The 15,053-nt window shown below is 36.2% G+C and overlaps 1 protein-coding gene across 1 annotated transcript in view; it reads right to left on the bottom strand.

Moving 5' to 3' along the window:
- GABRG3 (gamma-aminobutyric acid type A receptor subunit gamma3) overlaps positions 1-15,053 on the bottom strand; it is a 329,193-nt gene that overhangs the window by 298,954 nt on the left and 15,186 nt on the right. The window contains exon 3 of the mRNA XM_063340128.1: positions 12,644-12,711. Coding sequence (XP_063196198.1) covers positions 12,644-12,711 — 68 coding nt within the window. The remainder of the gene's footprint in view (positions 1-12,643; positions 12,712-15,053) is intronic.

Below are 15,053 nucleotides of genomic sequence, written 5' to 3'. Positions count from 1 at the left end.
ATGTGAAATGAATGCTTCTTGCTACTTTTGTTTCAGAAATAGCCAAACCACTGTCTGAATTGCTTTTGGAAAATAAAAGTTTTGTCATGCATACTTGCTGTTAAAAAGATTACCCCAAAACTTTACAATACTCAGCTGAAACAGGATAATTACAAAGAAAAATACTATGTAGCTGATCAATTAGATTATAATATCAACCCCAAGTACTTATACCCTTATTTACTGTAATTTTAGAATCCAGGATAGTTCTATGTAAACAAGTTACTAGGTAAGGCTAAAATTATCTACAGTTTCCAAAGTAAAACTGACCCTGTCCTGCATCTCATCCTGGAAAATACTCAATTAAAAAAATTGGAGATTCAGCCCATGGAAAGGCTTCAGATTTCTGAAAAAAAAAAAAAAAATGGAAGCTGAGCCTTGTAAAGTTCAATTAGACACAAAAATAATGAAAGAGCACTTTCAAATCCAAGTCCTGACTTTGGCTTCCATGTGACGCTCAGCATAAATCAGATAATGTATTTAGGAGCTGACAGATTTTTGGCATGTCCCTTATTTTTATTTATTAAATTTTTGATTGCTGGTTTGTTTGTAATTTTATTGAAAGAGTTTTACAAAGACCCTTGTAAATCTAGACCTATGGAGAGTTTACAATTTGAGAGACGCTAATGTGCTACCACAGCCTGTATATATGTACAGACTAAGATATATCAGCAACAGCAAAAAAAAAAAAGCATTTCCAGCTGCATGAGACCTAGGAAAGTATGGAGTTTTTTTCCTGTGTGAGAAGTGAATTGATGTTTATATTTTTCCTACTAAATAAGCTTACCCTCCCAATCTGTTGATACAGTTTTACTTGTGCAACGCCAGCAAATGTAACTGCCAGCACAGGTACTTCCGTACGCAAGAGTTGTACCCAGTTGCTGATTCGCTAAGCACAGTGGGCATTATGAGCAAAATGCTTTTACCCCATACTGTAGCTGATGGCTTTTCTGGTGAGGTATTTTGAAAAAAGTCACAGCTGTAAACACTGCTATGTCAGCAAAAGTTTCATGCATACAACTTGGATAAGCTGAAAAACAAGCACAAGTTGACCATTCAATGTATCAGTTATCACTGTTCCCATTAGCGAGAACATTCACACGACACCAGTTTAGCCAGACTTTTTGGAAATCCAAAAGAAACTCCTAAATAATTCCTTTTATCTGCCTCTTTGTAATTGGCTAATCTCGCTGTGCTGCAACCTGTCAAATGCTTTGTGTGCTAGTCCACTTAGGCAGCTCCCAAAATATAGGTCCAATTATATTTTTTTAAGGCATTCTCCTAGGCTTCCTACATTTGTTTTCACTTTCCTTTTCTTTATACCACTCTTACAGTACCATCCAGATGGCAAAAAAGAATGCTGAGCTGTATTTACGTAAATACAGTTTCAGACACCAGAGAGTTAGAGAACACATTGCAGGGAAAATAAGGAAGATAAACTTAGCAGCTTTCAGGTGAGTGCAATCAGACAATCTTGCAGCCTTTTTTTTTCTTTTTTTTTTAATACAATCTACCAAAGAATAATATAATAGAGTATAGTATTATGCAAAAAAAAAAAAAAACCCAACCAAAAAACAAACAACAAACAAACCCTCCTGACCTAATACCTAACCTTTTAATTTGGAAACAATTAAAATTACTTAGGAAAAAAGAAATATGAAAACAGCAGCCTACAGACTAACACAGATTGGCACATTTCCATTTATGCTGATGTAGTCAGCCATTTATGTCAGGTGAGAACCTGGGCCCCTGTGGAATTCAGAGCACAACATCCGGCACCAGGCAGATCCTTTGCTGCTGTACACATCACCTGGTTGTTCGGCCCCATTGAGCACAGAAGAAATTCCCCAATTTACTCGTGTTTCACTTTGCACTCTCTACAATAGCGCATATTAAAAGAAAAGACAGAATGCAGTGAGGATCCAGTACGTTCTACTACCAAAATGAACTTTGTGTTACTTTGGATCTTATTATTAGCCTCTCAGTGTGGAATATTTTAGGAAAATGTGGCTCAAATTTATGCTTGGCATAGTTCCATTCACTTACTGAGAGATTAATTTAGCTCTTTTATTGTTTATGCTGTTTCACACATCACACATAGGTATCAGCACAAGTCAGGAACAGAGACAAAATCATTGACTGCATTTACCTAGATCCCTATGTATGCTCTAATTGAATCACAAGCAAACATGATTGCATGAACTGAATTTATCCAAAATTGTTAGTCTGATTTCAAACCAGCACTGAGAGGAGAGGCAAGCCTAGATTATTCTGACCAAACAATATAGCTTGATAGCTCATCTCAGTGTCTAATGAAGTAATGTTTGCATAATGCATGAAGTCCAATTTAGGAAAATTGAAACTGCTTTGCCTTAAAGATGGCCAGATGTTTAGTGAGCATGTGATCAAGTGACAATTTCACCCAGAGAAATGAAGACCAAGACAGAGTCAGATAAGAAATACAGAAGAAAATTCTTCATTTCCATTTGCAGCCGGGAAGACCAGCAAACAGCTTGGTGATCTCAATTCTTCAATTACTAAAAGCAGTAAAATTAAGTAACTGACATTATCAGACAAAAAGTTGTTTTATTACAATATGATAATCTCTATAAATTGAAAGAATAAGGGCATACCTTTCTACAGTTCACAGTTTTGATTACCTTGTAATTCAACCTCAGTCTACAGGCCTTCTAGGTAATGAAAAAACCATATAGTGCACGCTGCAGTTAATATACCTCGGGGAAATATCCACCAGAAAAGCCATTTGAAAGCACAGAACTATCAGAGTCTGATATATGGAGTGTGTGTAAGCAGATGGCCGTTATTTCTTTGTCTGTTAACCAGCACACTTTACCAAACATCAGCCATCAGCCAAAGCTCACTATCCCTTGAGTCCACTAGCTACTGTTTCCAAGAAAGATTTTGAGAGGCAACATCTGAAAACAAAGGAAGTTTATTCTTATTGGGTAAACAGTACAGCTGGAAAAAAAAAAATCACAAAATCTTGGGCACACATGCCCTTTTTCTGATCTGAGAGAGACATCGCAAACTTCAAGCCTGTTGAGATGAATATGTTCTGGGTAAAAATAAGTTACATTAATCAACAGACAATCAAGATAAAGGTCAGTGAGTACAACTGAATAATGAAAAGGTGCAACAGACAGGAAAGGTGACAGGTAGTTACCACTTGCAGAGGTTACCAGGACCATAAGTTGTACAGAGACATAAACCCAATGCCACTATTGAACTTGTGCTTCTACATATTCAACACAATTATGAAATTTAGATTCCAAGTTTCCTCTTTTGAAGATTCTAGTAATCTCTGTCAAGGATAAGGACCAAAAGGTCCAAAATAACATGGCTGTCTTATGAAATGTTCTCAAAATAGTGGACAATCATTTTTGTCTTTCCTCCTCTGTTACGGTTCACTGTGATGCATCATACTTGTTCTGTTTCTCCCATACAGCCTTCACAGGAACTTTTGGTTTTATAGAAGAATATTAGTACAGAAGCAGATTTACATGACAATGTAATCATCACTGTCTATGTCTATGTCAAACATGATAAAGTATCTGCATGACCAAGGGTTTCTCCATTTTTCCAAATATACCTTCTTTATAAGAGCTGGTCTGATTTCCTTACTTCGAACTTTGTTTTTTTAAATCTCAACAGATACAACAACCCTATTATTACAACATAATAGACCAGAATTCCTATGAAAGTATACTTACAGATGGTGCCAAGAATTATACAGATTTCTTCTGAATTTCTAATCCCACATAAATCAAGTATTCACTATCTATGCAAGGAAAATATAAGTGGAACTCAGACTGATACAAGTATTTAACAACCACTGAAATTTATGGTAAATTAGGCACTGTAAGAAAGAGCTTGACGCCTTCATACCTTTGTGAACATTGCCCTCAATTTGTCAAGTCATATGTATGAGAATTATAGCAGGTTACCACAGCTAGGTATTTAATATCTCCTATGACTAAGTTCCTTAAGCACTTTTGAAAATTCTGTTCTCCTTGCAAAACATGCCAAATGCAAGTCAGAGAAAGCAAGAATCAGTTATCCCTGCTCCCAAATCTCCCAAGGAATGCCATTTCCTAGATAAGCTCCAAGCACATGGAGCTAGCCTTGGGTAAGCACAGAAAACAGTCAGAAAAGAAGGTAGCAGTTTCTTTGGTTTAAGAATCTCACAACAGTCTTGAGAATTTCATCTCTTAGACCCCTGAACAGTTTCCTTGTCTTTACCATTTAAAACTTAAAAAAATACTTACTAAAATTATTACATTTACATTAAAATGTTTGTTGCTATTTTTAATAGAGTGACCCTACCTCATTGTAATACCTAAGATGGTTAACCAAAACACAGACAAAATTCTATGGTCAAAATTGTCTGCTCCTGTGTAGTAGGCAAAAAGCTAATAAAAGTTACAAAAAAATCTTCCTCTCATCAAATTTCTTCACCATTCAAGGGTTTCAAACGTCATTTGTGGAAGTAGGAAGACACACGCACGTTTCTGGAGGAGACAGCAGTTTTAAGGGGAAAAATCAGTTGTCCAACACAGTATGTGGCAGAACCACCCGTGTCTTACAATTCTAACAAAAAGCAGAGGCACAAGAAGACAGAGGTGGAGAGAGCTTTGTGGAAGAAACGTATGAAAAAAATTATAAAGAACCTAGAATATCACTATTTTCAACCACATAAAAGTCCCTCTTCCAGATGAAGAAAGTAATAAATGAAGACTACAGTGATTTAAAAGAAGTAAAGTGTATGATGTTAAAAAAAGTGTGGAGGTGTTGGGATACAGATACATCCCTGCAGTCTGCAGACTTTTTTAGTTGCAGAATCCAAGCATTTGTTTTATTCTTCAGCTCTGGGTAGTCACTGAGCAGAAATACCTTGTCTGTACCTGAAAAAGCATGTCTGAGAGTGCTTAAGAGTCAAGGGATACCATGTTCACTAAAAAAGCTTGAAGGGAAATGAAATACAATTCTCTGAACCTTATTTTTCAGCAATGAGGCAATAAAGGAAATTATGTCCAATTAGACTGATGACAAGCTCTCATGTGGAAAAAAATTAAGATACGTGGGTTCTTCTGGGTTTCATTCATTGTAAGAATGGTGTGAAAAATGAAGGGCATTGTTCTGATATTTAAATGACACTGATGAATAGTATTAATTTTTTACCAATCAAAAAACCTTAGAGAAACACGAAGACTCTTCTGTGACCCAATTAGGGATTATATGGCATCACATTGAATTCAGATGTTCCTTCCTAACTACAAGCGCATTTATAATGCTACTGAAATGACTCTATGGATGCTGTGATGGCTGCGTCTGCATTCCCAAAACTTTATACCATGACATTTTACAAAAATTGTCATTAGGACAATAAGACTGCTCTATTATTTACAGAACAAATCAACAACATCCATTTGCTCCTTAGGTAAATCCATCACTGAAAGAACTAAGGAAGACTAAACTCTAAACGCCATGGTTTAAATTACGTCGATATCATGCAGGAATCCAATAAACAGGTCAACACAAAAGTAATTACTCTTTCATGGAGAAATCATGGAAAGCTCAATCTCTAAAACAAAGTTGATAAATTCTTGATCGCTCAGAAACTAAATTGATTTAGGCAGAGAGACCCACAATTTACCCTAATGTAATTCAATATCATTTGCAGCAATTTAGCCATAGCTTTTCTAAATTAACTTTCCCAATGTTGGCAATAAAAAAAGTGAAGCTACGTAGCACTGGACAGACAAGGAAAGCAACTGTTACTTTCTAAAGGAACTATAACTGCATACACTTACTCTAAAGCCTAGGGTCTGCAGGCCCGAGAAATAGGTTATCAAAGTGAGAGAAATCAAGGAAAAGAACTGGCATCAGGCTGCAAACTAGCTTCTTTGCCTACTTTGTACAAAGGCCAACTCATTCGCTCAAAGATGAGGCATCTGTTAGATACTGTAGCACTGTTCCGCTACGGAAAAAAACATTCAGTCCAGCTGTTCTTCAGACCTTTTTGTAATGCCCGTTGCCCAGCAGATGAGACATTTCATTCTCTTACATTACTGAAAGTAAATTGCTCATTTGCTATACACCTTTTAAGACAATGCTAAGGCTAAGTCATCCATATTTGGCAATCTGCTTGAACTCTGATGAGACAGACCAGCAGACAGAAGATCAGTCCATTACCAAAGACTTGTGACAGAAACTATTATTCCTCCAAGAAGCAAACTGGATTTCCTGCCAGTGTAGTAAATTATAGCAATAAGTATTTTACTGCTACACATCACAGTACCTAAGCTTCATTACAGAAAAATTAACATTATGCTAGCCCATCCCATTGCACCTCAAACAAGGGCAGCCTAAGGCCTTTATCCAAGTATCTCTCAGCTAGGTCATATTTTAGTTACAGAAAGTGGGGCTCTAGAGGAGACCAAAAGTAGAAGCTGCCAAGGTGATACGTAAAAAAATCAATCCATGCTCTTTTCCCTCCAGCTTCCTCCTTTCCACTCGGTTTCACTTTTGAGATTATATTAGCCTCTCACAAGCTCAATGGTGGAACAGAAGTCATAAATAGGCTCAAGCTTGACCTTCTTACTACTACCTCCCAGAAACATTTTCATAGCAAAGCATTGACTACCAGAGCTTGAAGTAACAAGAATGAGTCTGTATGTAAGGGGATTTTGATTTATCAACAATCCATGCAGTTTAAAAGTTTTCTATAATTCATACCATTTTTATCATGAGTGATCCAAACTTAATGACACTCAATCATAATCTAGCAGAATGTTTAAGAGTATGATTAGCATCTTAGTCCTCGTAAATGAACAGACACAGTCAAACTAAAATTTAATCCAGGACTTGAGTGTTGTCTTAAGACATAGAACAAAAAAGAAGCTTGCAAAATTTGCATGGAAAAACACAAACATCCTGAGGCATTCCATTATTTTAGAGAGGAAAACCAACTGGAAAACTCACCCCTCAAAAATAACAGAAACCACGTCCCTAGACAATTTCTTTACAAAGAGATTAGGTAAAAAAGTGAGATACGGTTAGAAACAAACACTCCAACTTAACAATGAACAACAAGGTATCAGGCTTGTGCTCAAATAGTGTCTTGCATCATCTTTGAGAAGAAGCCTGTAAAGGAAATATTTGGGGTTACACAGTGGGGTGAAAAACAGATGAAATCTGTATTAAGATCAGCTTTGCCTTATCATGGAAAGATTCGCCAAGTTATGTTTCTATAATTGCAGGTGCTCCAATAATAATTTTAACTATCAAATAAATACACATAGATACTAAAAATACGCAAGAAATTCAGATTTAATTATAAGCTCTGATTAACATTTTAGACAAGTCTCCACATCAAGACTATTCTTTTAAACACCTATCATGTCTAGTGGAGAAACAAAATGAGCATGTGGGGACTTTGAAACCGAAGTTCAAAGAAGTCTATCAATAAATTAAGGGGCAAAAAAGAGTAAAGATTGCTTTTATTCTACAACACTCAACTGAACAAAGGGGAAATAGAGCATCCGTAAAGATATATGAAATAGCCTGGAGAGTGGGCACAAAAGAATGAAGTGATGAAACACACAAAAGAAACACTCTATGAATTACATTTTCATATTACCTGAGAATAAAGAGAAGAGCATATATCCAGCAGATAACCAATTAATTGTTTTATGAACAGGTAAATACAGTTTATAATCTTGTTTCTCACACTCTCTCTTCAACATACTTTCTGTATACCTGCATTAAAATGAGATTCCAGTTGCTAAAACCATACTGGTGTCAAATTCTTCCTTCATCAGTAACTTGTGCTGCAGCCTCAGATGCCTGTAACTACTCAGTTAAGACTGTATGTGTGTACACACAAACACACAGACTTTGATGATATTGAAATGTAATACTCTATGTAATCCCACTGTGTTTACATTTCTGTCTCACAAAACTACTTCTAGGGGATATTTTTTTCCCATCGGTTACATCTGATTCCCTCTTCACATATTGATATGGTCTCTCTCTTTTTTCTGTTCGTTTATATGCAAGCCAGTACTGTTTATCTGTAGAAAATCAGGCTACAGTAAGACACATTAAGATCTAAGTTTTATAAAGCAACTTATAAACTTTTGCTGTTGTTGACAAGAATTGGGTTGCTGACAAAAATTGCAGCATGGACTGTAATGAAAAAGCATATGCTTCCTGGACACCATTTTGAATGGTAATTGTTAAAAAAAAAGAAAAGATACTAAGATTTAAAAATTGAGTGATCTGGAATTCATACATCTGTATTAAAATATAAGGGGGGCGGGGGAGGAATAAAAACAAGATTGCAGATGAATTTTCGAGTTTAAAAAACTCACTTAGAAGATCCCTAACAGCAGTTAGGGATGTTCATGTTCATTATGATTACAGATATAACAAAGTTTTAAATACAGAAAAGGTTGAAATAAAATCTTGCGATAGATATGAATATTGCATCCTACAAGTCAGGATGAAATGAAATAACATGGTAACATGAAATGGCAAGTTGCAGATTTCTATAACTTTATGAAGAGATTAAAACCAAGACAAAGGGATATAATGCACACAGGAACATTTAATTTGGCTTGAAACATCCATGTGCCGCTTACTTTTAAATCAGCTTCTGTTTCTTTTAAATTCAGTCCAAGCTCACATCCTATTATGTTTTTGATAAAGGACAGGCATCAAGACATTTATACAACAGAAGGCTTTGATTTGTTAAAAAGCCACCCTAAAATTTTTGGATGGGCATTCAAACACCTCAGAGTTTTAAATTTCCAAATACTCTTACCTAGTATCAATCATTTCTGTCATTTCATAACATCATTCCATAGGTGAATGCTGAAATTACTTTCTTCTTCAAAGCCACTGCTACTTGAGACTACCTCCTAGTATCACTCAGTTCATTATTCAGACTGCTTTTATTTCTTTATTCTTATACAATTCCTATTTCTTGCTACTTACATTAGCTTTTTTCAGACCATGCCCCAAAGAAATCTTCCGTGTCACAGACAAAGGAAGAGTTGCTGCTGTCTATCCAGAAAACAAGTTTCTATTGTCATCATAAAGATGTTATAATGATGAGTCTCTTGACAGAAGAGCATCTACATTACTTTCTCACAATCATTCCTCTTTTTTCCTGTAAATCTTGAGATTCTAAATAGATATTTTTGAAAGCAACTAGGAAAAGAAACACTGGAAAGGTCTTTAGGGGAAGTGGCATAAACGCTCTGCAGTCTGGAATGCAGGGTCAGCTGCGTACTCCTGTGGATTACACCATCTTTGTCGCAGAGACTTGTCCCTTGACTGCAAGCCTTTTTGAAGGGATCCCTAACATTTCTTCCCCTTGTGGCACTTCCAGTCTCAGTCTAAGAGGATTTATTTTTCCTCAGGGCAACAAGTATTCACATACAATTCATCTGAGGTTATCTTTGCTGTAGGTAGGTGTTGGTAGCAAATGTCTTTTTCCTGACTGTTAAAGAAACAGTTAGATATTAATATTCATACTCAAGTATAATCATAATTACAACAAAGTTACTAACATCTGAAAAGCTTTGCTTTACAAAATTGGCTTGAACATTCAACTGAACACCCATTCAATAGATGACTTAAAGAAAATTACTTTACTTCCTAGGTTTCACCCACAGGATGAAAAGCGCTGATGAAAACTCATAAGAAAATATACCTGCAGAGTTTGATCTCTAGAGAAGCTCCACATGATTTTCCCTCATAAGTGTTACAGATTAAGAAAAAAGTGATAGAGCTAAGTTTGGAAGTACACGGCAGGAAAGTCCTCCTTGTACATGTTGATGATCTCACTCTTGAAATAGAAGAGATGGAAATCAATGTAATCATCTTTCTTTTTTGCTCAATCAACTACCATCTTGCCAAGTTGCCTTGACAGAATAGCTCAACTTTTAATAATAATTTAGGGGAGAAAAAGTAAAAGCTCCTGTCCCACTGAGAAATATAGCATATGTAGATTCTTGCAGGAATATTTTTTTTTCCTCCCAGAAAACTATTCTAAATTCTGTACACGATTTTCACACACATTCCTCTCTGGGAGTTCAGTTATATGACAAGAATCAGATTGAAGATGATCCCTTCCTCCCTATTCCTCTACCACAGGTAATTCCCAGCTACTGTTTTTGTTCAGCTGTTTGTGTACCCATACTCCATCAGTTCACAGGCTACATGAAAAATTGCTTACTTATTAAAAATTAATAGTATCTTTTTATTATTATTATTATTTTTAATTCCAAAAAGTGATTAATTTTTTTTTCCCCAGTAGAGCATCACAGAGCTACTGCATACTGTAGTCAAACAGTTGAAATAACACAAATAGGGGTAAAAGCAGCTCCTCAATCAGTTCTGCCACTGGAGAGACAAATTATCATACAGCACCACACCTTGTAGGTTCATGAGAAGGAATTCCCATCTTCATTGCAAATTTGAGACTGCAAGCTCATTTCTGCTCTCTCATGTAAGTTTGGACAAACTCCAAAGTAATAGAGCAGAAATAGAGCTTTTGGACAAAAGTTTGCTATATTTGAGTGCCGAATGTTAATTTCCTATATTGATAATTAGGTTTGACAACAGAAGTAAAACTCAAAAGTGCTTCACTAGTTCAGATTCAGTGTCAGTGAGATACACTGTCCACAAGCATATCTGAAACAAGTTCCATTTCTATTCCAAAGTTTAAATATAGCTTTAAGCAGACTCGAGTCCTTAAAACTTCAGGTACCTACATTCTATATTTCATCATTGTTTTCATTATCATTCTGCCTTTACAGATTATATGTAGGTTTTTTTTGTCTGTAACCAAGAAATATCTCTACACCCCACATTAATTAACTATCCCGATAAAACCATCGACTATCAAAGAGACACAGTACGCATTTTATTAAATTGCTATCTTGGTGCCTCTTTCCATCTTGGTGCCATAACGTATCCTGAACTCAAAGTTAAGGGATAAGTAAACTAGTTATGTTTTGACTGTGGCATAATAATCTGCCATGAACCACTAGTTCCTTCAATTATTTTTTTCCTTCTTCCTACCTGAAACAGTTCCAATCAAGTGCTTTCTTAATAATTGTTCCACATACATTTCCAGCACCCCAAAATGCTACTTACAAGCTAATTCAGAGGGCCAAAGAGCAAAAAGACTTTGAAAATTAAGCATCCCCACCATTGTTCCCATTGCTTTTGATTACCCATTCCTAGATGATACATAAAATGCAAGCCAGAGGCCAGTAAGCAGAATAGATCTTCCAATACATCATTCCCCGGACAAGTCATTTTGGTAAGCAGTCAGCGAAGAGCAAGATAATTAGCTATTTATTAGTTCAAGAATGGAGCAGGTACTCCCATTGCTTGACATTCAGTGCTTCACATGAAATATTAGCAATACATTTCGCTGCCTTTGAATATGTGGCCAAATTGTTCCCAGTGGAACAGAATTTGTTCTGTCTTTACTTGCCAGATTTCCCATTGCCAGGGGGCACAGGAGTCTCTGACCACCCAGTATTTGACACACTGCAATAATTTACATTCTCCCATATACATAGGCAAAACCAAACAATCAGGCTGAATGACCACCTTTCAAATTCAAGAACTTCTGTTCCAAAAATACAAAACATGCAGGCACTGTATTTATTAGATTCTTATATGACCATTGCACAACAGAAGCCTTTGAATGACATTATGAACAAGAGAAAGTCATTGCTTTGAAGAGGTTAGTGTAAGAGCTTTAAGTAAACTAAGATATTAACAAGTCATCTGTTTACAAGTTGTATTAAGAAAAAATTCAGCCCACTTTAAAAAGAGGAATACTGTGCTGAATTCAAACTTGAAGTTGCACAAGCAGCCATGGTAACCCATACCTCCATAGCTACATAAATATCCAGCTTGCTCTCCAAATCTGAACGTGCTGCTGCAGAACGGAGGAATATCCTGGAGTTAAGAAGACCACAACAACTGACGAAGTATGATGTTTTGCTAGGTTCACTATTGTCACACTATCAATCAGACTCTTTCAATTTCTCCTGCCTTTACACACGCAGTAGAGCCATGTATAATTTTTTCAAAATTATACTTTAAGGCTAAAGATTGTGGATAACTCAGTGAAGGATAAGTAACCACTGAACAGATGATGAATTTCAAATAAATATACTGACAGTATGTGATGACTCTCATTAACTCCACATTATGAAGCTCTGTATATTTGATTGACCCTTGAAACATTAATTCAAGAATTTTCTTGATAATAGCTTTGCTTCGTACTTATTTTTTTCTAAGATGGCTATCTTACCATTCAAGATCTACCATCATTTTGTGGTAGACAACACAGAGGGTAATATTACTTGTAGGTTTGTTCTTCTCTTGCAGAGACATAAAAGGGTCATCTGAAAAACACTGCTATAGCTGAAAACAGAACTAAATCAGCAACCTAAACAACTTATCCCAGTGGTATTTATTATCTTTTTCAAAAGCCAGTATTGATGCCAAGACAAGCAGTCCAGATAAAAATCTTTGCTAGCAAGTCACTTACCATATTTATTGATGATACAGGACCAATGCTGTTGACATAAATGTCAACGTCAATAACTGTTGGTTTTACTGTGGAGAAAAAAAAAATAATATTATTTTGCAGAAAACATAAGTAATCACTTTAAATATTTTCTTCCCCAATAACTGTAAGGTCTACTCTTCAGGTAGAACTACTGAGAAATATGGATTATGTATTTTCAAGGAAGACACGGTTCTTTTCCTCCTACCCAACAAAAAATGTAAATTACAGCCTGTACCACTTTATCATAGTGATCCCCATTTATCTCAGCAGCAATTTGTTAAAGAAACTTTCAGTGCTAGGCACAGAAGCTCAAAGTTAAAAGCTGACTAACATGAAACCAGAAATAATGCAGCATATCACTTTTCCTGATTGCCTCAACATATATGTCCTCTAGCATGTGTGTTCCGCATCCAAAAATCTTTCCAGGTTTCACACCTTATCAGCCCTGAAATCATACTAACTTAGAGTAAAATCAGTACAAAATACATTTAGCTAAGCCTAAGCAACTCTTCTCCTTTCAATTTAGACTTCAGCCCACCTTGCCTTTTCACTCATTCATCCAAAGGTTTTTGAATTTGATTTGGTTTAGTCATTGCAAGTTTCTCACAAGATTTTCCCTGTTTTCAGACTTCCAGGATGTAATAGGTCAGGACAAGCTCTGTACTCCTTTCTTTAGCTAAGGCCACTAGGATTTATCTTCTTTTTAGCATCCTTGGTATCAGTATACCTAATTAACATTGTTCAGATAGCTCTTACTGGGGACATAGTCTAAATCCAAAATAATGCTATTCTTACACTGAATGGCATGTTGTTTTTTTTACTTATGCTGCCCTCCTTCCGACCCCACAGGGTATACATTAACCTCTAAATTGAGATCTAAATTGGCGTTTTTCTGTCTCTAGGGTTAGCTGAGCCAAAACTAAGTATAAATACTGTTCTCACCTGCATGGTCAGAACTGATGCAAACTTGGCCCTAGTAGGCCAACAGCTTCTTTTAGACATCTCCCTTTCCCATAGAGGCACCTTCCCCTCTCCATGGTCTTCAAAAAACTCCAGAGAGCAATTCAAACCACTAAAGTTTGGGAACTATGTTAACTTGGGACTTTCTTGCACCAGTCCCCAAGCCCCCTAGAACATGGAAATGCAGGTACCTCACCCACTCAAAAGTTGGAGACCTTTCCTCAGGGAAACTACTGAGTAGAGAAGTGAGGAACACTCAAAGACCACAGTTCTGTGGGAATCTTATCTCAGGTGGATAACAGTTAATTTGTCTAAAGCTTAAGAAGCCATCCAGCACAAAGTTGAAGATAGACTGCAATCTTCACATGTAAAGATGAATCATTTTTGCCCTCACGCCTCAAATTTCAGACTAACAGTGGATGCTGAGGAGTTTTGAAGTACCTGAAAAGTTAGATGGTTCTGGAAAAATAGGCAGGTTGCCTTGTCATGTAAGACTTTGGTATGTACATATCATTAGGACAACTAGATCTAATGTTTCAAAAACAGACATTTAAGTGAGTACAAATAGAGGTTAAAGATGATAACCGTTCTCTCTAATTCATTAAGTACCACATACTTTTTTCACTGCATATGGTCAGAACATCCAGGATTATTTAAGGTAATGGTTTCAAAATGTCTGAAGTACTGGCTTATAAACTTGGATCTTCCCTTCAGCAAGAGAAAATCTGAACTCAGCTGAGCAAGCACAACTGATTAATACAACTCTAATTGTACCCAGCTAATAACTAAATAGGAGTCTAGCAGTTTCTGGTAATGAGACTTGCCTCAAACTGCAGTAATAAATGTCATTACATAGGAATTGGTAATAGCGGGGAAGTACAGCTAGCTCTTTTACTAAGATAGTATACACAGAATAAAGGGCTTTGCTCCTTTTAGGGTTTATGTACGTATCCAGCTGGAAGTTCAACAGTAAGGACTTCTGGTGAACATTAATGGGACTAGACTTAGTGATGCAAATTGGCATGCAATTGAATCTTGGCAGGATCAGAGACAAAGTTCAGGACCAGAACACAGTGCCTGGAATCCATTTTTGTTTAATCATTGCAGTTAAGTATATAAATAAATTATGAGATGATAATTTCTCCTGAATGTGCTGGGCCAAATTCTCTTCCAGTGCAAAAAAAATGAAGCACTGCTTGTTAATGCTAAAGAGAATTTGGTCTTGCTCACAGTAAAGGTCTAATCTTGAAACAGAAAAAAACTACGCAGCAGCCACTTCTTACGTCACAATAAATTAGCATCTAACCTCAGACATTCCCAGTGAAATTCCAATTAAAAATAAAAATAAAAAAAATACAGGTAAGCTATTATATCACTACTACAACAAAAAAGACTGAAAGCTCCTTTGAACGATACATTGTTTTCCTAG

Source organism: Chroicocephalus ridibundus, chromosome 1 (genome assembly GCF_963924245.1).
Source record: "Chroicocephalus ridibundus chromosome 1, bChrRid1.1, whole genome shotgun sequence".
NCBI classification, from domain to species: Eukaryota; Metazoa; Chordata; class Aves; order Charadriiformes; family Laridae; genus Chroicocephalus; species Chroicocephalus ridibundus.
This window is presented reverse-complemented; position numbering and strand designations above follow the sequence as displayed.